The 27,968-nt window shown below is 39.7% G+C and overlaps 2 protein-coding genes across 3 annotated transcripts in view; one reads left to right on the plus strand and one right to left on the minus strand.

Annotated features, from left to right (window-relative positions):
• The first annotated feature begins 596 nt into the window (after positions 1 to 596).
• On the plus strand, positions 597 to 22,161 carry CCNI (cyclin I). 2 transcript variants are annotated; one of them, XM_070394446.1, is made up of 7 exons: positions 598 to 1,132; positions 7,500 to 7,656; positions 10,718 to 10,846; positions 13,594 to 13,668; positions 13,813 to 13,953; positions 14,585 to 14,815; positions 20,586 to 22,161. In XM_070394446.1, exons 2-7 carry the CDS (start codon positions 7,543 to 7,545, stop codon positions 21,027 to 21,029), a joined length of 1,134 nt encoding a protein of 377 aa, XP_070250547.1. In that variant the 5' UTR covers positions 598 to 1,132; positions 7,500 to 7,542; the 3' UTR covers positions 21,030 to 22,161. The 2 variants fall into 2 exon arrangements, with proteins under 2 accessions (XP_070250556.1, XP_070250547.1); XM_070394455.1 differs by lacking the exon at positions 7,500 to 7,656 and having other exon boundaries at positions 597 to 1,132.
• The window catches only part of SEPTIN11 (septin 11), a 96,527-nt gene continuing 89,446 nt past the window's right edge, over positions 20,888 to 27,968 (minus strand). Inside the window, exon 11 of the mRNA XM_070394402.1 lies at positions 20,888 to 27,953. The gene's annotated coding sequence lies outside the window, so the exon portion shown is untranslated. The remainder of the gene's footprint in view (positions 27,954 to 27,968) is intronic.

Below are 27,968 nucleotides of genomic sequence, written 5' to 3' on the forward strand. Positions count from 1 at the left end.
AATTTCCCCATTTCTAAAGCGCTTGAGAATCTCCCCCCACCCAGGATGTGGCAGAGAAAACACCGCAATTCTTTCTACACGCCAATGATAAGAGAACACAATTGTTTTTGCGAGGTCAACAAAGAAGACAATATCCTTACACAATATATATGCTCCTACCCGCCCCAGAGACAAGCGAGCTTGGAAAAGCCCAGGCAGCTCTAGCTTCGGCCCGCAGCAAGCCCACCCCCAAGCGGAGCGCGCAGCTCCTTTCTTCCCGGGACGCGTGCGCAGCGCACTCCCCGGCCGCCGCCAGCGGAGCTGAAAGGGGCGCTGACGTCACCGCGCGGAGGAACACCGCTCCTCCAAGGCAACGAGTCCGCGCACCTGGGATTTCCCCAGCCCACAGGAGATGTTCTCTCGCCTTTTGCCCCAGTGCCAAAGCTTTCCCAGCTTCTTTCCAAAGGCCTAGCTTTTCCCCCGGATTCCTCTGTTCGCTTCACGGGGAAGGAAGGGGGGTAGAACGAGAGTCCTATACAGTGTTGTTTACAAGGCGGGAGCTGGTTGAGGGATCGGTCCGCGAGGGCGGAGCCGAGGGAGCCGGCACTTCCCTCTCCTCCCTCTCCTCCCTCCCTAGCCTTCCCCGCGAGCGGACGCGGCAGCGCCTCGGTCTCGCTTTTTCTTATTTTCCCCCCCTTCCCCTTCCTTTTTTTTTCTCCTTTTTTCCCCTTCCTCCCTTTCACCATTTCCCCTTGGAGGCGCTTCCCCCGGGCAGGGGCAGAGCCGGTCTCCCTCCCCGCCTCTCCCCGGCCCCCGCCGCCCTATGGAGAGAGGGAGCCCCCTCCCCACCCGGGCACTAGCGGTGGCCGTCGGAGGAGCGAGACCGGCGCTGGCGGCCTCAGGTCCAGGGTCGTCATGGAACTGATTCGCTGACCGACCCACCGGCTGCAGCCGTGCGTCCTGCTCGAACCCCAGTGCCCCCGGCCCCCGGCCCGGTTCCCCCTCTTCTCCCTCCTCCGTCGGCCCGGTCCTGGTCCCGCGCGCCCCGCCGCCGCGCGCCGAGCAAGATGAGGTGGTAGCGGGCCCCCGGATGACCCCGCGTCACCACTGCGAGGCGAAGAGCTCTGCCCGGGAGGAGGAAGAGGAGGAGAAGGTGAGCGGGCGGGGCGGGGGGCTGCACGGGTCTCCGCCACCCGCGCGCGCGCGCGCGCCGCCCACCGGGAAGCTGCGCCCGCCGAGGTCCCCCCCCCAACTCCCGCAACTACCTCCTCCCCGCCCCCCGCTCATAACATCGCCCCTCCCTCCACATCCCCCCCCCGCCCCTTCGCCAGTCCCCCCGCCAGCCACAGCCCCCCCTTTCCCTGCGCCTCCGCGGGGACCTTCCGGACGCTCCCTCGCCGCTTCCAAGCAAGAACAACTCGGCACCTGCCCAGTTTGCCAACAGCTCTGCTCTGTTCCCCTTTGGGCCCTTTTTTTTTTTTTTTTTGGTCACCATTAACTTTTTTTGTAAGGGCTGCAGATGGCCTGCCCGGTCGCGCATTTCCTAGGCTCCGCGAGCCCGCATTCCTACACAAAGACGGGGACTCCCACTCCCACCCTTAGACCTCGGCGCCTACATTGCCAAGGGTTTCCATGGCCGAGCGGGGCGCTTGCCAAGCGAGCGGGGTGGACCGCCGGTGCTGCCGGGACACGAAGAAGGGGAACGGGAACGTTACCCAGGGTGTGGGTGGGGGAACTTGAAGAGGAGGTGAGATTTGAGTTGCACCCTGAAGGGCAGATAAAAATAGCGAAATTTTGAAAAAAGGGGAAGAAGGGCCACTGCCGAGCTCTAGGGTCTATAGCTCATCACCCTGGAAGGAGTTGAGAATTGGGTAGCGGAACAGTGGGAAGTATCTCGGGAGGCAGGATGGACGCCGATGGAAAATCTCGGAATGCTCAGCCCAACCGTTTAGCCTTGGTCCTGTCATTGAGGAGCCACTCAGCATTTCAACAGCAGTGAGGTTGCGATCCGATGTTAATAACAGTAACACTTGTTGAGGCTTATCTGACAGTTACCGTTCTGCGTGGTTTGCAGCTCATTGAATCCTCAAGGACTCTTGGGGGCAGGTTTCATTGAGGAGCCTCCTTCACAGATGAGGGACACTGAGGCTTCCCCAAATGAAGTCACTTCTTCCGTAGATGACACCGCTAGAACCCGGTGGCCAGAGTTTAAACCCGAGCCATCTGGTAGTCTCTGCTCTGAAAATGAATCTGTCGAAAAGATTAACAGTAGTGTTACCTGTTTCTAGCTTTGCAGGTCATTTGTGGCAGCCCAGCAGAAGGGAATGGATACATAGCGTAAGAAAGAACGGGCAGGATTTAGATCCGCTAACCTGGGACCAGCCAGATGAGTGAGTCTGAGCTTCTGGACCAGGAAAACCTTAATACTCACGAAGAGCAGACTGGTAGAATTAGGGTGTTGGGAAGGCGGTAAAGGTGATTTGCACTATAGATGATTGAGTTTATGTGGCAGTGTGACATCCCAGTAGGCTAGAATGGAAGGCTAAGACATTTTTTGGTCAAGATTAGAAGCTCACAGTGTGTGTACATGGTTTATTCTGATTGTATAAGACTTTAAAAATGAAAAGTGTTCACATGTCTTTGCATGTTTCTTCATCTTTAAAATGAACTTAATAATACTACCGACTTCATAAGGTTTGTGAGGATTACATCAGTTAACATGACATAGTACTTTGAATAATACCTGGCCTAGTAGCACTCACTGTTTTTGTTTTTGTTGTTAATCCTCACCCGAGGATATTATCTTCCATTGATTTGGAGAGAGAGTGGAAGGGAGAGGAGACAGAGAAAGAGAAACATCTATGTGAGAGAGACACATCAATTGGTTGCCCAGAGGTACATCATCCAGTGCCTGTGCCCTTGACCTGGATCAAACCCTCACCCCTTTCAGTCTGTGGGCTTAAAACCACTGAGCACCGGCTAGGGCGCCCTCACTGTTTTCACTTGTTAATTACTTAACAAGTGTAATTTGAAAGAACTGTGGAAAAGCATGGAGATTGGGAAAGAGAGCAGCCTGTTTTGGAATTACAGGTAATGTAGTTCATTATAAAGTCAAGGCGGTATATTAGAACATGAGGTACTTGTATAAGTTACATTAATAAGTCCATCTAACTTAGAAGATGAACTTAAGATCCAGAAGTCAGCACCAGTACAGAATTATTAATAGGGTTGATGTTATAATGACAGTAAATATAATTCCATCTTAAAGAAGTTGTTTCTATTATATATCCATCACTGTGCAATAGTTTCAGATGAGTGGGAGCCCCCATATATAGATTTATAATTTAGTTTATGCTGTACAATAAGGATTTTATAAACTGCACTTAGACAGTAAACTATTTGATAAACATGGAGAAAGAAGCAGAAATAGCAGTTGAAAGAATGGGAGGAGAAATGTGAAAGAAACTATCATAAAGTTAGAAGTGTAATATGCCAACCAGAATATAGTCTTTTGTTTTTTAGTTCGAGACTTTTCTTTCTGAGCATTCAAAATTCTGGCTGTAACCAACAGTGGGCATATAACAAGATACAACGATAACTTTTATTACTTAAAACAATAGAATTCTATTTTAAGTGTTTGTATTTTATTCCTTAGCAGGATTCATTATTCATCTAACTCAGCGGTTCTCAACCTGTGGGTCGAGACCCCTTTGGGGGTCAAACAACCCTTTCACAGGGGTCACCTAAGACCATCGGAAAACACATATATAATTACATATTGCTTTTGTGATTAATCACTATGCTTTAATTATGTTCAACTTGTAACAATGAAAATACATCCTGTATGTCAGATATTTACATTACTATTCATAACAGTAGCAAAATTACAGTTATGAAGTAGCAACGAAAATAATTTTATGGTTGGGGGTCACCACAACATGAGGAACTGTATTAAAGGGTCGCGGCGTTAGAAAGGTTGAGAACCACTGATCTAACTCAATCTGTTTTACTTATTAGAAAATAGGCTGTGTTCTGCCAGTAAAAGAAGTAAAACTCAAGCCAGTGCTTTCTCCATTGTATTTTATTATCTGTCTTACTAGAGACTTAAAAATGGAATGTAGGCCCTGGCCTCATGGCTCAGTTTGGAGCGTCATCCCATACACCAGAGGTTTTGGGTTGGATTCCCAGTTAGGGATTGTGGGTTCAATCCCTGGTTGAGGCAACTGGTTGATGTTTCTTTCTCCCAAATCAATAAAAACATATCCTTGGGTGAGGATTAAGAGAAAAAAAGGAATGTAAATAATAGCCTGCTAATATAAGTTACTTACATAAGTTGTCTTTTTTTTTTTTTTTTTTGCTTTTCTACATTCTTTTAAGTAATTTCAAAAAGAAACGCTTTACCTGGATTCACTTATTAACATTTGACCTTGTTTTATCATTTGTCACCCCTCCCCCATGTATGTGTGTGTATGTTGCATACATGATGGCCCATTACTCCTAAATTTTAGTGTGTATTTCCTAAGAATAGGGATATTCTCTTACAGAATCACAGTAAAGTTATTTACTTTAGTAAATTTAACAATGCTACATTTACTTTTTTAAAAATCATCTTTTATTTTCAGTTACATTTGACATAGATCATTATATTTCAGGTATACACCTCAGTGACCAGACATTACATAACTTAACTAGAGGCTCAGTGTATGAAAATCATGCACTGGTGGGGGTGGGGGTGGGGGTGGTGTGTCCCCTCAGCCCGGCCTGTGTCCTCTAGTAGTCCGGGACCCCTCAGGTATTTCTTGCACTGGGCCTCTAGTCCTATATAATAAAGAGCTAATGTGCAAATGGTCATCATGCCCTCACGCCATAACAACTCAGACACTCAACACTGGGGAGAGAGAAATGGGGACCAGCCAGGCTGCGGCCCGGGAGAGAGACAAGCCACACGCCCTGTGGTTCCGGGCGCCAGTGGCTGGAGCTCCAGCCTGGGAGAGGGACAAGCCACCCGCCCCACGGTCCCAGGCACCAGAATCTGCGGCCCAGGAGAGGGACAAGCCGCCTGCCCTGCGGTCCTGGGTGCCTGTGGCTGAGGCCCGGGCGAAGCCACCCACACACGGTCCCCTGCGGCTGTGGCCAGCCTGGGTCCTGGGTGCCTGCGACCGGCCAGAGGGAGGGAAGCCTGGGTCCCGGGTGTGGGGTGAGGCAGAGGCGGTTAGGGGTGATCAGACCAGCAGGGGAGCAGTTAGGGGTGATCAGGCAGGCAGGCAGAGGTGGTTAGGGGCAGGCAGGCAAGCGGTTAGGAGCCAGCAGTCCCTGATTGCGAGAGGCAGTCAGACATCCTCCTAGGGGTCCAGGATTGGAGATGGTGCAGGCCGGGATGAGGGACCCCCCTTCCCCATGCATGAATTTTGTGCACCGGGCCTCTAATTGTTATATAAAAAGTTTGTAACTTTCCAGGTGTTAATTCTAGACATTGAAATTAGAAAACAAACAAACCCTGAAGCATATACAGAATACAGGTACATAGTTGAGGTGCAGAAAGAGTTATATGAGGTTTATAATGAAAACCAGCATTTCCCTGCTGCAGGGCTTCTCCCACTTTTCTCTAAAGGTTAATTGCTATTAGCTCTTACCTGTTTCTCTTGTTATTTAAGATCATATTTTCAAATAACTTGCCTTACTGCTAATTTTTGCATTTTATATTAGTATAAAGATGTAGCTCTCATTCTGTCTTTCAGCACCCCTTATCCTCCCAACATAGTTTTAATAATGTTTGTTAAAATCCTGTTTAGTGTTTTCATTATTATTGCTGTGTTAGTACTGTGGTATATAGTTACATTTACCTTCTTGCATAATCTTTTTATTTTTCTGAAGTTATCTTTCCAGTTGTTAGCTTTCATCAAATCTATTTAAGTTTTCTCATTAAGCAATTCTCAATTCATTTATCTACACACAGTCATTTTAGACATTTCTCTTGGACTCTCAGTTGCCCTACACTGATTTAGACTGTGGCTCTTTAAACTTGCTGCTTGATTTAGAGTGCCAGTCACCTTACTATTGAGTTTTCTGATCAGCACTGCCCAATAAAACTTACTGCATTGATACACATGTTCCTTTTCTGTATTGTCCAATGTAATATCTGCTAGTCACTTGGAGTTTTTGAGCACTTGAAATGGGTCTAGTGCAGGGGTGCCAAACATGGCACGCCAGTAACTTTTGCTGGTACGCGAAACCCTCTCTTACAATCTTCCATTTACAATTTTTTTCCTTAATATCGACTTTTTTTATTTTTCAGATAATTTCAGTGTCGGTGCATCTTAGATAAATAAATAATTTTACATAACAAGTTATCTTAAAGACCATAGACATGGATTGACGAGAGAGGGGAAGAGCAATTTCTATGCCTCTGCCTTAACTCTCCCTGCCTTCCTAGATCCGACCAGTGTTTTGGTTTCATCCACATACGCTTGTGAATCTTTGTTCTCAGTGATGAATTTTGTTAAGTCTCTTAATAGGAGTAGCCTGACGGATGAAAGTAGTAGCTCCTGCATATCTCTGAAGGTCACAAAATATAAACCTGATGTAAAATCTCTGTCATCAGTGATGCAGCAGCAGAAGTCCCACTGATAATATCAAACGGAGTCATAAAGTTTTCTGTCGGACTATCAGTGTACATTTATACATTAAAAAATAAATGTATTTTTATCATCATATACTGTGTTTTTATCGCTCAAATGAATTTTATTTCTTCAAGGTTCTTCACATAAGTACACCTTAAGAGATATCAAGTAGGCGTAACATGTTCTCAAAAAATTAGGGTTGGCACACAGAAGAATTTTGAGTCAGAGATTTTGCTGGTTTTGGCACGCACTCACAAAAAGGTTTCCCACCCCTGGTCTAGTGTTTCTGAGGAGTTATATTTTAACTTCAGTTCTAATTTAAATATTCACATATGAGGCTAGTGGACACTGTCTTGGAAGCTCAATTCAAGATGGTTTCATAATGCCTTCTTTACTCTATGCTATTTGTATGTATTTTTGAACCATGAGAATTAATGAAAAACAAAAATTTTAAAATTAAAAAAAAAGATAGTTTCATACTCAAGTGATGGTTTCATACTGATTAAGTGGCAGAGGGTTGGATTTAATGTAATTGATGTAACTTTTTTTTTAAGAGGAATATTTGGGACTACTTCTAAGAATTCCTCGTATAAAAAGTTCATGACTTAAAATTCTTTGTCACAGCTTGACACATTAATAATATAGTTTGATCAGAGTCCAGGGGTTCCATCAATCATAAAGCCATGTTTTCTCTTTATAACTGAGTTTCCAATTTAAGGTGAGAATGCATTAGATAACTATTGTAAATTTTTAATATATATTTTAAAGAGCTATAAAATCCTGTACTGCCTCATAATATTCTTATTTTATTTTATGAATTGCTTAATAAGAACCAGCATATTTATACATTGCTATACTTATTCTATAATTACATAAAGAGTATTGTCTTTTATTTTATAGGTAGCTACATCAAGCTGGGAACCAGGCAGAACCAAAGGATATCATGAAGTTTCCAGGGCCTTTGGAAAACCAGAGATTGTCTTTCCTTTTGGAAAAGGCAATCTCTAGGGAAACTCAGATGTGGAAGGTAAATGTGCCGAAAATGCCTACAAACCAGGTAATGATATTTCTCTTTACTCTAGATAGATTACTTTTATTAGAAATAAGTGTACTGCTGTCCTGTATAGTGTCTTGACATGCATTGGAGAAATATGTACCATTAAAGGAAATGCTCTATTCTTCATTTTAGAAATATCTCCTTGTTTTATTCTGAAACAAGAACGAACTGTTTTTGTTTGCTTGATTTATTTTTATTCGAATTACAGCTTTAGGAAGATAGGTATGTCTGTTTTCTTTCCTCATAGTCAATACCTACAGTAGTAAGCTGCCTTTATTTTTACATATATAGCTAGCCATGGAAGCTGAGTATATATCATTGTCTTTAGGGAACAAAAAAAATTGCACTATATTTCTTGAATATTTATAAAAAGTTCGAGTAAACTACTAAGGTAATACAATGTTGGAAGCTTCTAGGGAGATAGCCAGTTGAGCTCTCAATTACTGTTGGTTATATACCCTTTTTTTTAAAAAAGCACAAGTTCAGTATAAGTCAACATGACATTGCTGCCAAAACAAAACAAAATTTAGGGTTAGATGAATGAAATAACCAATCTACTAGTAAGACAAAGTGAGGTAATAGTTTTACTTTATTGCTCATTAATGACAACAACTGAAATGTCTCAATTTAAGAAACACACTAAAAAGAATATATCTAGAAAAAGAAAAACTGGAATGGTAAAAGGGAAATCATGTCAAACATAAAACGATTAAAGAGCAAGGGATGTTTAATCAGGAAAAGAGATGACTTTATGGGTGTAACACCCGTCATTAACTAAAGGGCTATTGTTTAAGATATGGCTCTATTCTATATTACTCCAGTGGCTAGAACTAGAACCAATCCAAGTGACCACTAGAAAGAAGCAGTTTAAGATTCAATTTAAGACAATATTGTGAATATAGTGAAGAAAAACTTTCCAATAATTTATGTAGCTTTTCCACAGTGGAATGAACAAATATCCAAAGCAGAGGATCACTTATCGGAGATGTTAGAACTTTTAAGTTTTGTGGTTAGACTGAATTATATTAATAAACTGAATGCATATTAATAAAACTATGAAGCTTTTAAAAATACAAATTTCCACAGTTGCCACTGCAAGCCCAGTGGGTGTGAGTGGGGCCTGGAAGCACTGTAAGGAGCCTCCTAAATGATTCTGATTTGCCTGGTAGCCCAGTGGTTTGAGATCTTGTATTTGAAAACCACATAATTAGATGGCCTTTAAGATTCCTTAAGAGTTCCAAAATAATGGTTACCATCTTTATATAAACAACTTGAAGCTGTTTTATGTTTGTATATGAAAAGCACTTGAAAAAATAAATTGGAAATATCTAAAAGTGGATGTCGCCCTAACCGGTTTGGCTCAGTGGATAGAGCATCGGCCTGCGGACTGAGGGGTCCCAGGTTCGATTCCGGTCATGGGCATGTACCTTGGTTGCGGGCACATCCCCAGTAGGGGGTGTGCAGGAGGCAGCTGATCTATGTTTCTCTCTCATCAATGTTTCTAACTCTCTATCCCTCTCCCTTCCTCTCCGTAAAAAATCAATAAAATATATTTTAAAAATAAAAGTGTTATGTCACTTTGACCAATCTTTAATCCCCTCAAAAGTCATGTGACAAAATTATCATATATCTCAAAGTGCTATTATTATATAAAAGAATGTCTCTAACCTGGATGAATTATAAAGAAATGATCATCAATGTTCATTTAATGAATGTTTACTGTGAGCTTGTTATATGCCAGTGAACAAAAATGATACAAACCTACCCCAAGAGAACTCAGCCAAATCACCAAGAAACTATAATGCTGTCGCATAAGGAAAGTAGAGTGCTATGGGAGCACATAGAAAGGGAGTAAAAAGTCTATAACCAAAAAAAAAAAAGTCTATAACATTCTGTGTAACCACTATCCTAAACTGAGGGTTAGGGGATGCAAATTAAGAGAATTGTGAGAGATCCTTGAAGTAGGATTTAGGTGGGGGAAGAGTAAGGTAGAAGGAGGGAATTGGAGAAAAGCAAAAGGTTGGATTAAACCTTTACTTGTTTGGAATACTCACTGAAAATACTCTTCTACTAATCTCAGAGTCATTTCTCTACTTGGTTGTGTTTACCTGGCAGAAGTAGTACTCATATGGATGTTTTATTTATTATTAGTAGATTAAGTGTTGCCAGGTTTGTTTTGTTTTATTTTTATGGTGCTTTCAAAACTTAAGAGTAAAGGCATCTAGACCATTACTGCTTTAAAGTGTGTACCTTCTAAAAATTAAGCCTATACTCAGCAGTTAAAAAATAAGATATAGGAGGTTTGAAACAATATGTTTTGTGTTTGTGTAATCTCTCCAGTGGTAAATTAGTTCAGGTGACTTTTCTTCTTTTGTATTTTTTTATCATTTTAAAATGTAATTTGTCTGTTGTCCCTCATGTCTTTTATTTATTCCTGTTGACTTTAGCTTTGTTTTTTGTTTTTTTAATCCTTACCCGAGGATATGTTGGGGGGGGAGGGGTCGGGGGTGGGGAGAGAGAGAGAGAGATAGTGGGTTGCCTCACAATTGATCTACTGAATGATGTTCCAACCAGCTGAGCCACCTGCCAGGGCTAGCTTTGTTTTTAATGGGCTATCATTCTGTTATTGTAATCTATTTATATTTCCTAAGAGAATTTAATGCCTATTTGTTGTCTTAGAAATTCACTACATTATTCTCAAGAATTGGGAAAACTTAATTTCAAAATTAATAAGTGTTACCTAAACTAAAAATGTTATATTACCTGAAAACCTCAATTTAATTATCAATAGATGGTGAGATGACATAGTGAATATTTTATTTAATAAAGAATGAGAATATTAGATATTGATGTTAAATGCTATAACTAATATATAAACTTTTGTCTTCATTTATCTTATTTGCTAGATTTTGAATAAACTTAAAAACATTTTTAATATACAAACACTATTCCATAGCACTTGCTAACCTTTTATAAGAGAGAATTCTAAACATATTCTTGATGATAACTTGAAACTTTACTTGTTTTATTTTAATTTTATGTTTTAATTGTTCCCTTATAGAATGTTTCTCCATCCCAGAGAGATGAAGTGATTCAGTGGCTGGCCAAACTCAAGTACCAATTCAACCTTTACCCAGAAACATTTGCTCTGGCTAGCAGTCTTTTGGACAGGTTTTTAGCTACTGTAAAGGTAATTAAATATTTTAGAGTACACTTAAACACAGCCTCTTGTTTGAGGCTTTATATGCTAAACTGGGGGTATTAGTAAACATTCTATAAGATGGAAAGGAATAGGAAAACCTTCGTGGATGTGATATGTGTACCTGTAAGAAGACATGATGTCTTTTATTGCTTTAAATTTTCAGGAATGTTTCTAATTGTGTAATTTTTTTGCTACAAGTATTCCTAACTTATGCTTAACCTATGAAATTTTTGATCTCCTGATTTTAATGCAAACCATATAGCATTGGCAGAATGTTTAGTCATCTTTTAACATAGTGGTGTACTAATGTGGACAGTGAATCAAACTAGAAAAGTATAAGCCTATTACACATTTTTCTCTGTCACTTCTTGTTTATTGAATATTGTCTGGTTTTCTGAACAATATATACTTTCTAGAGGCATACATTTAGAGCATAACAAGATGAACTGAACTGTCATAAAATAACTTGTATTTTTGTTGAATAGCAAATATATGAATACGTTTTATATTGACCCTTTTGGTATATCTTTGATTATATTATGCAGAATCAGTCATAGTGGGCCCTCAACAGATTCAAAGCAGAAAGTTAGCATTTATTTATGGCAAGGCATAAAAAAATTTAAAAAGCATTCAGTTGTTATTTGTATGCCTAGGATTATATAAGCTGGGGGAAACTATGAATTCAGTACTGAGGGTTCTATACTCTTTTTTATTAGGTATGCAACATAGAAGCCATTTGGATGGCTATTCAGTTACCTTTTTATGTTTCAAACTAATACTCTTAAGAGACTTTAAAAAACCTTAATTACAGTGATACTAATTGCCTAAAATCTGGGTTATCTGAGATGCCTACTTTTATCTCAGTATCAAGTCCCCCACCCCTCCATCCTGGTTCCCTATAACAACTAACCTCCCTTTCACAGAGAAAGATGCTTTTAAGGTCAGTGTCCTTTCTTGGGTCATATATTCTTCAAAAATTATTAATGAACTTATTGTAGCTTTTATTATAGAAAAGACTATTACTGACCTTATTAAATGTTTTAAACTGATTTGGGCAAGTTTCTAAAACAGAATTTTGCCAAGTATAATCTGATTTTTTCATATTTCTTATTTAATGGGTCCTGTCATGTTGTTAGCATCAGATATAGTACTGTTATTTAGCTGGTTAGTCTATATTGAAACAATCTAAAATGTATTCATAGTTTAAATAAAGGCACTTAAACTTTAAATAAAATTTAAATAAAAGGGCTACAGCAAAAAATGGAGCCTTAATCCTACCTGTGCAGAATAAAGTGCTATGAAGCTCTTTAAAAGTATGTTTAAAAGAATCTCTAGTAAGTGAGATCTGTATGTTTGTATGTGAAGAGTACATCCCAATGTACATCCAGGACTGAGAACTGTTAGTTGAAAAATAAAATCACATGTTTGCTGCTGGGATTCTTTTTATTACTAAATTTATTTTTGGTGCCCTTGATTTAGGGGTTGCATTGCCTACTTGAAGTTAGTAACTGTTGGGATCTTTGTAATGAACTCCGATTACCTCATAGATGTGGGTTTGATATGTTGTACACATGGGGAAATAAGGGAACCTGGAAAACTATCTTAGCAACAAGATCTGGCTCACTTCCTAGACCTCTTGTTGGTGTCTCTAACCTCTTGAGATTGTTTTCTCATCTATAAAAAGATGTAATAGACATGACAATATTTATGGAAGTACTTTCTGAACTGTATTAACTGATTAGTATTAGTGATTATTTTAAAATATTGATAGTATTGAACCAGCTTTTATTATCTCACACAGGCAGAGGATTCTAAGATTCCTAGACAGTATGCCACTTGTACTGAGGCGCAATGGTTATTGGCATGTTTGTTAAAAAGTTAGTTAATCAGGGTTGTACTATGGTCATCAGAAGGCTTCCCCAGTTTCACAGAAATGAATGTAATATTTAAGTATAAAATACACAGTGACACAGGCTTTCTTTGTGTTATATAACTTACCTCTGTCGTACAATATAATTAGGACTAAATTGTTTTGGTTATTTAAAACTAGATTCTGATGCTGGATTGGCAAGCCCTTATTCTACCAGTAAGGTAGAAAGTAGACCAACTTTATTGTAGATATGGAAAACAGGCAAATTCCAGCCCTACTATGGGTGTCAAAACTAACAACTTTTTTTAACCCACTGATTGATTCTGTATATATTTAGGATCCTTTCATTCTTATGGAACTTGAATATATAATTTTGTGTGTGTGCACATTAATAATTAGAACATTTCTACTTGTCTGCTATCATCCTATAATTTTTTTAAAGCATTTGAAATTTATTAATAGCCTTCTTTTTATATTTTCTTCTGTTTAATTCTCCTAACACCTTGTATGTTAATTTTACTGATAGGATAGGTAAAGAGAATAAAACTAGCTTAAAAATACACATACACAAATATTTTTATTTTGGAGAATTTTATTTATTAAAAATTGTCTTCTAAAATCAAGCTCTTCTCTGCTGGATAGAATTGAACTTAGGCTAACTAACATTGGTATTTCCATAGAATATCAAATGGCTAGGGTTGTGAAGTTAAAAATTAACTAATCTTAGAAAGCAATGGGTGGGAAAATGAATTGCTTCCCATTGAATATATGCATACTTGTCTTACCTGCATATCTAGTTTTTTAAAATAAACTCTTAACTTTTGAAAAATCACTGAAGTTGCTTTTTTGCTCTTTATAATTTTAGGCCCATCCAAAATATTTGAGTTGTATTGCAATCAGCTGTTTTTTCCTAGCTGCCAAGACTGTTGAGGAAGATGAGGTAAATGTTTTTCTTTAAAAATTAGTTATGTCTCTTTTTTGAATATTTCTCTCCATTTGTTCACCTGCTTTTTGTTTTTTAAAACGAAAGTTGAAAATGAAACTTTTCTGTCCTCTCTTCCCTGTCCCTCTTTGGTTTGGATAGAGAATTCCAGTACTGAAGGTGTTGGCAAGAGACAGTTTCTGCGGATGTTCTTCATCTGAAATTCTGAGGATGGAGAGAATTATTTTGGATAAGTTGAATTGGGACCTTCACACAGCCACACCATTGGATTTTCTTCACATTGTAAATATACCTAAGTTTTTTAGTTTCTTATTTGAATACTAGAGGCCCAGTGCACGACATTCGTGCATTCAGGGCGGGACGGCGGAGTGGGGGGCAGTCCCTCAGCCTGGTCTGCACCCTTTTGCAGTCTGAGAGCCCTCAGGGGATGTCTGACTGATGGCAGTCGGACATCCTTAGCGCTGCCACGGAGGTGGGCCGCTATGCTCGCCAGCCGTGAGCCTGGCTTGTGGCTGAGCGGTGCTCCCCTTTGGGAGTGCACTGACCACCAGGGGCAACTCCTGCGTTGAGCATCTGCCTCTTGGTTGTCAGTGCATGTCATAGCAACCGGTTGTTCCACTGTTCAGTCCATTTGCATATTACCTTTTTATTATATAGGATATAATCCTATTTTAGTTACTAGAAAAGTAGATTGCTTGATCATTTGTTTTGTTCTGAATTTTAGGAAAAGGGAACTTACTGCAAATAGCTAAGGAAAAATTAGAAATTAGGTGTATGTCAAATCACTGAAGCTAACATCAAAATTGAAAATTGAGTAACACTAAAAGTTTCATCAATTTCTATACATAATTTACCTAGACATTTAAGTAAAACTAGAATGATGATCTTGTGATTTTTTTTTTTTTTCCACCAGTTCCATGCCATTGCAGTATCAACTAGGCCTCAGTTACTTTTCAGTTTGCCTAAACTGAGCCCATCTCAACATTTGGCAATCCTAACCAAGCAACTACTTCACTGTATGGCCTGCAACCAATTTCTGCAATTCAAAGGATCCATGCTTGCTCTGGCCATGGTTAGTTTGGAAATGGAGAAACTCATTCCTGATTGGCTTCCCCTTACAATTGAACTGCTTCAAAAAGCACAGGTAGGTGTCAGTCTAATTAAATAGTGTTAATTTCAAGTATATCTCTTACTTGGATAAATAGGGTTACCAGATGGTTATAACACTATAAGAGACATTTCTAATCTTATAATGGCAAACCATTTTTAAGAGTAGATAAAGGTAAAGTAATTTACACTTTCAATTTATGGGCTAGTCTTTTTTATTCCTGTAAAACTTATATAGTATTTTCTTGATTCTTTTAAACTTTACACCCTTCTTCTAGATTATTTAAAACTTTAAGAATCTTGAAAAAGTTAGTATGATTTTCAATTATATATTTTCCTTTAGTTTTGTATGAAAAATCTTTCTAGCGGCATTTGTAGGTTTCATTATAGTACTTACTTTATAAAAGATGCATCAAAACATAAATTGTAAGAAGTTGTTTTTTTAGACAAACACATAATTTGGTGTTGGTTAGAAAGGGAAGTATTTGTACCCGAGTTTTTGGAAGGGTGAAGCTCTCTTTCTGAAAGAGGTTTAGTCCTGGTAGTTCCTGTTGTTGCCTGAGATTAGTCCATCACTTGTATTTGCAAATTGGTATAAAATGTTATGGGTCATTTAAATTTTTATCAGCATCTATATAAAATGTAACGGTTTAGTGGGAAAATTCTCATTCCAGTGGAAAGTTAGTAATGGTGCTATATGTTACTAATTACTTCAAGAGAATTCTTATTAGTTCTACTCATGTGACCAAGTAGAACTTACAAATTTAAATCTGTAAACCTACTCCTGTCAACCGAATCCGTAAAAGAGTTAGGAACTTACTTTCCCTTTATATGTCCCTGTTCTCATTTGGCAGTAATTACTCTGATTTGTTTTATTGGATTTTATTTAGAGAAAAGGCTTAAATTCTGAGCTTAAAAACATTTTTAATATAGAAACTAATTTTAGTAAAGAGGCTACAGTTATATTAATAAAATTTATAAGAATATTATAAAAGAAAAAAGAATAATACTTGGGTTTGGTGTTTTGTGTAAATTAGTTATAACTAATGATGTTATAGATGTGAGCTGTAGAAGTCAGCAGACATACAAGAAGTGCCTTAGGGCTACCTCTTAGTTTTGAGAATTTCAGGCCCTAGTTTGTCAGCAGAGAAAGACATTATAAAAAGGGTAGTGATCAGAGCAACACATTAGCCAGAGCACCACCGTTCTTCTGTGTTTTGTTCCACTGTTTTTAGCATGGCTCAGCTTGTTCTTCATTTCTGGGACATGTAATGTTATTGTAACAAGGGTGTTTCTTCTTTACAAGTGAGATATATTCTTTTAATAGCATATGTTAGATTGAAATAATTGAGAAGTGTTCATTTCTATTGAAATAAATGCTATAATGAAAGTAAATCCTAGGAGAAAGTTGCTATTTTGTGAGAAGTTTTAGAAACTATCATAAACCATCAATCATACTATATATATGAATAGTGTAGCACAGAAAATTTATTTTGCCTACCTAGAGTGTTGGAAAAATGAAATTGAATATTAATCATTACATTATATTACATTATGTTAGGCTGTGGCAGTAGGGAAGCGGCATTAATAGAAAACCACCTATATTGTATTTTACTAGAGGCCTGGTGTATGAATTCATGCGCCAGTGGGGTCCCTTGGCCTGGCCTGTGTGATCGGGCCCAAACCCGCTCTCCAACATCCCCTGAGGGGTCACGGATTGTGAGAGGGCGCAGGCCAGGCCGAGGGACCCTTCCGGTGCATGACTGGGTCTGGGGAGGGATGCAGGAGGTTGACCAATGGGGGAGGGTCTGCGGAAGGGCTCCAGGGTATGTGCGGCCCTTCTCGCTCAGTCCCGATTGGCCAGACCCCAGCAGCAAGCTAACCTACCTGTCTGAGCATCTGCCCCCTGGTGCACCTCATAGCGACTGGTCAACTGTCTGCCCCCTGGTGGTCAGTGCACATCATAGTGAGTGGTTGAGTGGCCTTAGCATATCATTAGCATATGATGCTTTGATTGAACGGACAACCAGACACTAAGCATATTGGGCTTCTATTATATAGGATTTTTTTTATTGGAACAAGTGACATCCTTCTAAATGCCACTTGATTTGGTCTCTGTGTCTATTCCCAAGCTAGCACACAGAAAATTTGCTATATGAAGTGTTACTGTCACAGAGAAAGGACAGACTTTGAAGCATAGATAAAAAGAATGTAAACAGCATGTGTATTTCTGTAGCTTTGAGGGCTGTTCTCTACTGAAGAACACTGGAGAAGCTGCTGCTTCTCTCTCATAAGTCTGGTGCTGGAAGAAGGAAGTGTTCACTGAGTCTTGCTTCCCCCTTTACTGAAGGAGTATCATAAGCTTGGAATTGAAGGAATCTTCTTAGAAATAATTTCATTCAACTCCTTTATTTTATCCTGTAGTCCAGGGAACATGGGACTTTTTCAGAGACACACAGGACTCCTTAGTAGTAAAGTAGACAAAAACACGGTGCTGTTTCAATACCACACAAACTTTAAAGATTCTAGTCCAGTGGTTTTTAGAGTTTCTTTCAGAACTGGAACCCCTCCCCTCACCCCCAACAAAATCAGCACCCCCAACACACAATCCCAGAATACAAAATAGAAAAGTATCACTTGATTATATGTGTTTAGGGCAGAGACCTGTTGGGTCCAGAGTCCTATTCAGTATGGCCTCTTTCCTTCTGTAAGCTGTTTGAACATAGTTTGAAAACCACTGTTCCATTCTTTTATATAATATAAATAGTTATAGTCCACAAACATTTATTGGGAACTCTATGATCTAGGCACTGGGAATACAGTGACTCTAAAAAGAAAGTCTGCCCCATGTAGTATTCAAGTTACAATGGGGGAGATAGTTAAAAACAAGGTCAGAAAACTTTTAGAGACTTTGGGACTTGATCTTAGCAGTTCTCTAAAACCATCTTGGATTGGTGGCCAACCCTTGTGGCCCAAACCTGATGGCTCCTGATTCTTCAAGATTCAGTTCTGTCTTTGCTAAGTTCGCCTGTGTTTATGTGATCTTTGTGATTAGACCTGGGACAAAGCCATAGTAATATCAGATATTCCTCCTGGATTTCTGATTCTGGTATAGGAAATTCATATTGGTGAGATCATGCCAGAATTACGTCTGACATGTTTCCCTTTGCTCTGGGTTGAGAGGACTGCCAGTGGCCCATCACAGACATCTCATGCTATGCGGAGGCCACTGTCACTAGCTCTGCCTGTGTTCCTTCCAGACTTAAAAGTACAGTGAGTGTTCCCTGGTTTGAAAGACAAGCTTCCTCTTGTCCCTCCTAGTTTCCCCGCCCCTGTTAGCTCGTATGCTACCTGTTGGTCCACATTCTGAGATGCCTAAACCCTTTTCTCTTCATACCCTTTCTCTCATTACTCTAATTCTGTGGCTATCCTCAGTGTCCTCCTTTTCCTGACTGACTTGGCCCTCCTCGATAATCTTAGGATGTTAAAACTTACCCAAATTCAAAGTAGATGTTCCCTGCTGTGGTATAATATAAAAATTAGAGTAGTGAGTTAAGGAAGCAGACCCTCCTTACCAGGGTCTCCCAGTTCTTCTTGAAGGTGTCTAAGATCAGACTGTTTCAGTAGGATTTCTCAGAGCTTCATGCTGTGCAGTGAACCTGGATCCGTCTGAACCTATTACTTATGTCTTGCTGTTCTGTTCCCCCTTTCCAGCAGTAAACTATTTGGATGTCTGCCCTGTAAACTTTCAGTGTTTAATCTCTAATATCTTTCTAGTATCACTTTTACTAGTAAACAGCATATTTTTATTGATTTCAGAGAGAAAGAGAGAGAGAGAAACATCAATGTTGAGAGAGAATCATTGATGCCTTCTGCGTGTCCCTTACTGGGGATCAAGCCCTTAACCAGGGCATGTGCCCTTGATCGGGATCAAATTGGGACCCTTCAGTCTACAGGCCGACGCTCTATCCACTGAGCCAAACCAGCTAGGGCTAATAGTATAATTTTCTGCTAGTTCTCATCTCTATAACAACCCATTTACTTTTTTTTCACAGTGAAAGATTATAGTGACATAGTCTTCCTTTTACTTGAAATTATCTCTTTTCCGAATTCTGCTGTGGTATTATGCCTAATGATCAAAGCAGTAGAATATTTATAGTACTTTTACTTTTCTAGGCCACTAAGTATCACTCATTTGCTAAAGCACAGTTTATTAAGCTAGGTACTTATTTTTTGGAAATTATTTTTACACTATAGTCTTTTTTTACTTTCCAATTTCTTTTATTTCTAGCACCTCTTTTTTGTTGGCTTCTTGAAGTACTGGCTAGGGTACCAATCGCCTTAAGGAACTTTGAAATCCCATCCCTTTTCTGTGTGCTTTGTTCCACTGTTTTCCTGGGTAACAAGTAATGAATATATTTAGAGATAAAACAATCTGTGACCAAATGTGTTCTTGCGGAGTATGTTATTTTTCTTTATTTTTCCGTGGTATTGCAAACAGTCATGCTTGTGTGCTACAGTTTATATAGATGTGAATAAAACTTGGTTAAGAAATATCCAAAAATGCTTATGAAATATATGACTGGAAAGTGATCCTTTGATAGTTAAATAGGCTTCCAGGAGGGTGGTGGTAATTAGCCAGACCTGGAAGGTAATAGGTAGGTAATACAATTTCAACAAGTAGAAACAGGATGAGTAAGAGTAAAGTAAGAAAGGGCAAGATTTGTACAGAATAGAGAGCAGGCCCATTTGGCAGGAATGGAGAGCACAAATTGGGGTATGTTAGGAAATAAGGCTGGATAAGAAGGCTGGGGTCAGATTGTGGAGACCTTATTAATAACAAGCTAAAGAAGTGAGCTTATTGCTGGTAGGCATTGGGGTACCACCAAAGAACTTTGAATAGGGAAGAAATATATGTTGCTAGAGGAAGATTATTTTGAGTACAACTATAATTACAGAGAACAGAGGGCTGAGACTAATGACTCTTTACCAGAGGTAAGATTTTGAAGGCCTTCCAAAAGATCTTGGAATCTTGTAGTCTATAATAGAAAAGTTAAATGTTTAAATAGATCATGCTGATACAATGTGGTTGAGTTTGATGACAGGTTGATGTAGAAACAGATGATTCTGGAATTTGGGTGTGTAAAGGGCTGAGAGGAGTCGAGGGTGGCTTCAAGAAGGATTGATATTTGAACTGTCCTGAAGGGTAAGAAGGAATTAGTGTAACTCACAAATTAAACAAAAACAATTAGTGTAACTCCAAACTAAACAAAATCATTTCTTCCTAGTGTTGTCAAGCCTGCTATTTTTCTACAAAAATATGATTTGTCAGAAGTTCTCACTTACTGTCTAAAAAGCAAAATACTTAAATTATTCTCAAGGCCAGGAAGCCTTTCCTATTTCTTATTTAAATTTTTTCTTGCCTCTGGCTTCTTCTTTAAATTCTTAATTTTAATCACTGAAGAGATTAGAAGAGGCAGGGGAATGGACTGGACAAAAGCAGTTGTGGATATGTAGCAGTGAGCACAAGAGAATCGATTTTACTTTCATGAAGATGTTCAGCATACAATTGCAAATACAGAATTCAAGTTTCAAAGATATTTATATTAAAAATACAGAATTTAGGCAGAATTCCTAAGATGATAGGTAAGCTGGAGGAATAGATGGGTTTGAGGTAGAAGATATGGGGCGAGGAAAGGAAGCTGGGGTGCAGAGGGCACAGGATAGAAACGCAGCCAGCAAAGATGACGGAGCAGCCGATGTTAATTAAATTATCAACTTTTTTCCCTCCCTCCCCCCCATCCCAGATGGATAGCTCCCAGTTGATCCACTGTCGGGAGCTTGTGGCACATCACCTTTCTACTCTGCAGTCTTCCTTGCCTCTAAATTCCGTTTATGTCTACCGTCCCCTCAAGCACACCCTGGTGACCTGTGACAAAGGAGTGTTCAGATTACATCCCTCCTCTGTCCCAGGCCCAGATTTCTCCAAGGACAACAGCAAACCAGAAGTGCCAGTCAGAGGTACAGCAGCCTTCTATCATCATCTCCCAGCTGCCAGTGTCTGCAAGCATGCCTCTGCCAAACGCAAAGTAGAGGAAATGGAAGTGGATGACTTCTATGATGGAATCAAACGGCTCTATAATGAAGATAATGCTTCAGAAAATGTGGGGTCTGTGTGTGGCACTGATCTGTCAAGGCAGGAGGGACATGCTTCCCCTTGTCCTCCTCTGCAGCCTGTGTCTGTCATGTAGCTTCAGCTGTTACCTTTAAGTGCAAGCTGAGGTCTACTACTCTGGGAGCAGGAACATGGAAGACCAGGGAAGGTATATACTGAGTCAGGCTGATTTGAAGTGAGCCAGAAAAGAAACAAAACCATTTATTAGTGTGGCTAATTATAATTCAACATTATTTAAGCACTTAAAGACCAAATAAAAGTATAAAATTCAAAAGATCCAACAATTTTCAGTAAAAAATTTCTTTGTAGTATTTGTCTGTTCTGCCATATACTCTGCTAAAATGTAATGTAGGTTCCCCATGTTAAAAATTCACATTCAGTGTTGTGTTTTTTTAAGTCCTAAAATTCATAGCTAGCAAACCCTATCCCATGTCCTGACTTAATTTTCCTCTTGCTTTTGCTTGCTTTTTTATTGAATACTTAATGAATTTTATGCATGTTGATCTCTAGCCTGACTTCCACTGATTAGGAAACCCTCAAAATTATTTTTTTAGCAATTCAGTGAACAGATTATTTCAGATTGACAGACATATTTAATCCATGATTCAAATTCAAATTAATCTGAAAAGGTACTTCAAAATTGCCCCAAATGAATCAGAGATGATAATAGAAAAAGGACTTACATTGCCACATTGATTTTTGTATTTGTCTCATTTCAGTTTCTAGGATTTGGAAAAAAAATTATTTTTATTTTTGATTATCTTAAACTGAAACTTAAAAGTGTCATATAATTAGGATACTTTTAGATTTGCTAAAGCATTTTTGACATTTGGATAAGAAATTTGTGATAAATATGTTGAGGTACTTATCAAAGAAACATGTAACAACTAAAATTTAGATTTTATTTTTTTGTAATTTATCAGCTCCTTTTCACTCTATAATCAGTAGGAGAGACTGTCGTGATGTTGGGGCAGCTCTATGATTGGGTCTGTGACATGTAATAACTGAGTTTAGTTCCCTAGTTTTATGTTAAGCTATTAGGATTTTCTGGATAAAAGTTATTCTCTGCCTCCCAAGCCTACCTATATTTCTCTTAGTGACTCCTGTAATCTGAGCTCCCTGTGCAGTCTGAAGAAGGTATTGCAGCCAGAACCAGCCATGTACTGTTGATGATAAAAGCCGCTGGTAGCAATAAACGTTGTCCTTAACCTTGTTGTAATCTTTTTTTTTTTTTTTGCTTGTGAAGAAGTGCAAGTTCTTGATTGCTTAGGCACTGCTATTTAAACTGGAAAATGATAAAAGTCCTAAGAATGTGCTTTGTAGAAAATAATACATGAAGGAAGGGATTTAAATATGAAGGATGCAGGTCATATCAATGATGAGAATCATTGATCGGCTGCTTCCTGCATACCACCCACTGGGGACCAAGCCTGCAACCCAGGCATGTGCCCTGACCAGAATCGAACTGTGACCTCCTGGTTCATAGGTTGACGCTCAGCCACTGAACCATACCACCGGGCAGGATGTATTGTTTTGACACATAATTTTTCTTTTATGTTATTTTCTCACTGGTGGACTGTGGACCTTCCAAACATTAAATTCTCATCTTAATGGAACTGTTTTCGAGAGCAGGCACAGATCCACGTCTAGATAATATGGCATTTTAACCTATTGATTTTGTTCCAGTTTAGCAGAGGACGATTATTCTCGGGTCAGCATTTGACTTTCTTCAAATTCTTAGGATAGGGTTGGCTCCCTACCTGCTTATGACTTTACAATTCAATCAAAGTGAAAACTTACTTATGTGTAAGTAAAGGGAGGAAGGAAGATAAAAGAATGAACTGTTTGGGTGAAAATAGCAAGAGACTGGCAGATAACGCATTAAAATATCCCATTTTTCCTAATCTCTTGTGTTTCTTAATTTTCCTTAATTGTGGGAGCTTGAGGAAGTATACAAGTACATGTTCACCATTTCTGTGAAGTAAGTGGCACTTAAATTCCCCCCACCTCTACTTAACAGATGAGTAACATTTTTATTATGTAAAAAGCTAGTGATAACGTTGCGTCTAGGGTCAGAATATTTCATTTGTAGTTCAATAGCTACTTTGAACAGAAGTTAGTGACAGGAAGATTTTACTTGATTTTGAAGTTTTCTAATCTTACTAAAATATTGCTGATAAATTAATTTGGAATATAGTATTGCTTTCACGGGTAACTAAATAGGGATGGTTAGCTGTTAGGCCTCAAAGCTTATTAAATCCATAGTCAATTAAATGATAGTACTTTGGAGACCAGACCCTTCTGAGCACGCTCCCATAAACCTGGGCTCTTGGAGAACTTTGGGTTTGAACTCATGGATTGGGACAAAAAAGCACAGTATTGAACAATGTGGAACTTTCATGAACATTTCTATTAAATTAGATCCTGTTTTACCTGAAACTATTCTCATTAGCCTATCCCAGGTTACTTGACTTAAATCTTGGCATCACATCATAAACTATTCTCTTCCAAGATCTGAAAACTGTACCTTTATGGATCATAATGATCAGGTGCCTCCTGGTGGTTAGAAAACCTGGCATTTCCTTGAAGCCTGCACAAAGGTAAGGGCATAAACTGGATGGGCATAAGTCATTCAATAGAAAAAGTGAAGTGCATGCTGTATCTCGAAGATCAGACTAGGAGAAGCTAAATATGCACTTCATGCTTTTTGCAAGATTGGTATGAAGTTGGTTATCCGTGGAGAACTACATGTTTTATCTACAGGTGATGTCTAATATTAGTGTGGAAGGGGAGGGGAGGTTTGGGAAGGGACGGTGCCCCAAATACCAGATACAACTGATTTGTCAGAAATGTTCTTGAAACTATGCCTCTGGCTCTGAAGGAACTAGACTAGCTCTTCAGTCACGCTGATGTGAGCATCTGAGCCTGCATTCCCACCATTGAGGGAACTTAGACATTGCTTTCTGTCCCCCACCCCAAGAAGTATTTTTTCTTTTCTCCTGTGTTGTTAAACCAACATGTGTGCATGTCCTCTGCACTCTGCATACCTGGATTTTCAAGCTGCCGAATTTACTCAGTCTAGAGTTCCTGAAACCAGAAAGCAGCACAGTGGCCTTTCACTAAAAATGTGATTCAGTCACCAATGCTTAGCCAACGTGGTGGGAGCTTGTTATCTTCATCCTTAAGGCAGTTTGTACATTTTCAACTGGAAAGGGTAGATACTGTGCCAAATGTTCCCACAACCATCCTGGGAGATAGTATGCCTTGTGCACATTATCAAGTTGAGGGTTGGATGATTGTCCAATGCCGTATAGCTAAGACTTTTTTAACAAGTTTCAAAGTCCAACTCATCTCAAATTTTTAGCCTTTATGTTTGATACCATTACATTTTTTCTAACATAATTGTTACTTCTGAAGCCTCCAGAATTCTTGAAATTAGCCTTTAAACTGTGTTAATACAGTGTCTCCTACACCTGTTATTGTCTTGAGCTTTGGCCACTAGATGGTGCTTCTAGGAAAATGAAACATCTTAAATTTCTGGGAGAAATTGAGTTGTTTGGTTTACTGTATGGGAATGAGTAGTTGAACACTCATCTCTTGTTGCAAGGCAATATTCAACATCAATTGCAATTACAAATTCACGTTACAATATGCCAGGATTGTTGACCTCTGTTACACAACAGTGGGACAAAGAATAGCATAGGCCTAGTGAACTGGCTTCTCACTTTTCAGAAACAGCTTATTTGGGCAAGAGGACACTGCAAAATAAAAGGCAACCTTAAGCAACCACTGAAAAGCAATTGGTGGTGGTACGCTTTTGCTTTTCAGAATATAATCTATCCAGCAATTTAGCATAGAAAGGGCTTACCTTTTTACTCAAGAAGTTTGCTTATAAGGTATACGGAAAGAGTGCAATTCATGGTTCCTGACTATATCTCCAGCACCTGATGTAGGCCTAATGCTGAATATAGAATAAAAAAGTATTTGGAAAGAGGGAGGGTGTGGGAAAGGTGGGTGGATGGATGGGAATAAGGGCAAGGAGAGGTCTAAAAGCATTCATTGTACAGAGAATGTGTGGTTGAGCCAAGCTCTATATAGAATGTTTTTCTGTACCCTCCCCCGAATACACACTTGTCTTGTGGGACAGGGACCAACCTTGTTATGTAATAGCCTCTGCCTCCTCTGATCTATCAAGATGCAATAATTCTGAAGTTTCCACGAACTGAAAATGTCATTCAACTCATAGCGCTGAGTATGAGCCAGATGTGAGTCATGTGTATCTCACCTGAATGTCCCACTGACAACCAAAAGATCTCACTTGTATATAGCTACTTGTCAGAATAGTAATGTTGGAGAGAGGTGAGTGGATACCTAGACTCACAATGAACATATCCTCGCCCCTCACCAGCCTTGTGGGTGCCAGTTGCCTGCTCGAGATTGTTCTGAAAGCCCAAGGGGTCAATCACAAGGACTAAACACCGTGGCCTTCAGAATTCAAGTACAAGGGTATTCAAAGTGAGCTGCATGCCATCCATGCCGATCTCCAGGGTGGAAAGAGAAGTCATCTGCTAAGCAAAAGGTTTTGTGTAGAAACGTCATTTGAATAGTGAAAATTATGTCCTTAGTTTTTCAGATATTGGAACTTTTTACCCATAAGCTGGGCCAACGATAGGCAAAAATAAAACCAAAAAACTGAAATAACTAAGAAGGAAGTTTCATTTGAAGGTATAGTTGATGGGAAAAAGTTTGGCCAACCATATTAGAAAGATGACCTAATTTTATCTGCCCCACTTCAGCACATACTGATTCAGGAAATCAATCTCTCGACTAATGCTGCGGCAGCATCTGGCAGACCAGGCCACACCTGGAGCAATAAAGCACAGCCTGTATCTGAAACCAAGTAATATTTTTAAAGATTGAATGGGAAATAGCTTGTTACCAATGCAAATAGGTTTTGGGGATCAATTCTTGCTTTTTCAGTCTTCCATGGAATAAGTGAATTTTTATTACTAATAATTAGCTCTGCGATGGTTTCATAGCCAGAACTTGAGAACCTACCAGTGTTATCAGCACTTGAGAAAAGGAACCCCATTGAAGTAAAATGCCGGCTAAATGGAGAGATGGCAGTGCATTAGACCAGTGGTGTGTGTCCATGATCAGCTTTTCCTCCGTAACTGAGCAGAGGCCAATCCTATAGAATAAAAGCCTAATATGCAAATTGTCCCCTTGGGCAGTCATTTGACCGCTGGCTATGATGTGTGCTGATGACCAAGGCAGGTGACAGATGACCAAGGCAGAACATGGCAGGTGACACAGCGCTGGCAGCAGACAGCAATGGAGGCGCTGCCAGCCCCAATGGGCCCCGATGAGAGCGGGACCACGGTATGGTGGAGCAGGTAAGCGGGCAGCGCCAGGTCAAGGTGGGTGCGAGTGGGGGCCTGATCGCCCCACTGATTGCTCCACAGACAGTGACTAGCAGCAGTGGCAAGGGGCGCTGAGGGAGCCAGGCAGGGGATCGCCCCGCAGGTGGGATGGTGGGGCAGGTGAGGGGGTGGCATCAGGCCAAGGTGGGGTGCCAGGCGGGGCTGCGGGGCTGTGAGGCTGTGGGTGCGAGCTGGGGCCCATCTCTGCAGGTCACCCCAAGGGACACCACCCATGCACGAATTCGTGCACCGGGTCTCTATCTACTTATAAGAGCTTGTACCCTAATCCCTCTCATTAAGATGATTACTATTACACTCCCTTTAATCAGAGGTCTAAAAAGGAAAAAAAAGAAATAGCAACAATAGACTACATATCTCTCTACTTAAAATATCCTAATTTGATTTTTAAATATTGGTCAATAAATGTCTACAACCGAATGCAGAATTTGTTTTTAAAATGAGTGCTAGGGTAAAGTTGATATTAAAATATTAAAAATAAGGAGTTTAAAAATTTAAAGTTTTTTACTTAGTGACTACAGTGGTTTCACAGGCAATAGTTTACCATATAATTGGTATGTTAATTTGTCATGTTCTAGCATTAAATGAGTGAGTACCCACCCATCCTCCCCCTCCAACTACTGGTCACTAGCAGATTTCTATCCTTACAGGTTATACTTGAAGGGATGGCTCTTTACTCATAATTTGATCATTTAATGACTCAGATGAATCTATTGCATTTAATCACAGTGTCTAAGTAAAAAAAGACATGCTCATCTAATTGCTCTAAACTTCTTTCCAAGATTTCAATAATTCGAGAGGCAGGGGCTGTTCCTTCATCTCACCCTCCAACAGAAGCCTGTGTCACCATTCTTAAGTAGAGGGGACATTCCAAAGGATCTTCGCATGCAACTCGTGCCACCAACAACGTTTTTGTGATCTACCTACTGTGGGGCTGAAAAATGATGGAAACAAGCAAAAACTATAGACGAGTAGTGAGGTTAAAGGGCAACTTAAAGCCACCTGGTATTCTGAGAAGACTGGATCAGAACCACTGCTAACGAGGCTGTTGTCTGGGACGGGCTGGGTGCTTTTTCAGGGTTCACTTCCCATGGCCCAAGACACAACTCTGGACAGAAGGTAAAGCAGAGCTTCACATAAATACAAAGGCAGGGATGGACCAGGAAGTTACTGTAAGGTCCCTTTAAATACAAACTGAGTCCCAGAGGCAGGAAAGTATCTACCCAGGACTGGCACATTTGAAACATGTAGGTCAAAACCTCTGACAGCAAAAGGTTTTTTGTGTATGTGTGTCTGAGATGAGACCATTTTAAGAGAATTCTTTGACTTCACTTAAATTTCTCCTTGAGCTTAAAACTAGCTTAATTTTGATACCAGAACTAAGTTTGAATAACCAATACATAAAGCAGAACTGGCTTTTTTTTTTTTTCCAAAACAGAATCCCAAACCCAAAACAATAAGGAATGCAGGTAACAGAAAAAGAGTCAAATAAAACAACAGAAGTTCGTGAATTTAAAGGAAGGATGCCCACTTCTCTCTCTCAAGAGGCAGATGGTCAGCTGAAAAATAAAAAC

Source organism: Myotis yumanensis, unplaced genomic scaffold (genome assembly GCF_028538775.1).
Source record: "Myotis yumanensis isolate MYYU_CA2020_CCGP unplaced genomic scaffold, mMyoYum1.0.hap1 SCAF_1, whole genome shotgun sequence".
Lineage (NCBI taxonomy): Eukaryota > Metazoa > Chordata > Mammalia > Chiroptera > Vespertilionidae > Myotis > Myotis yumanensis.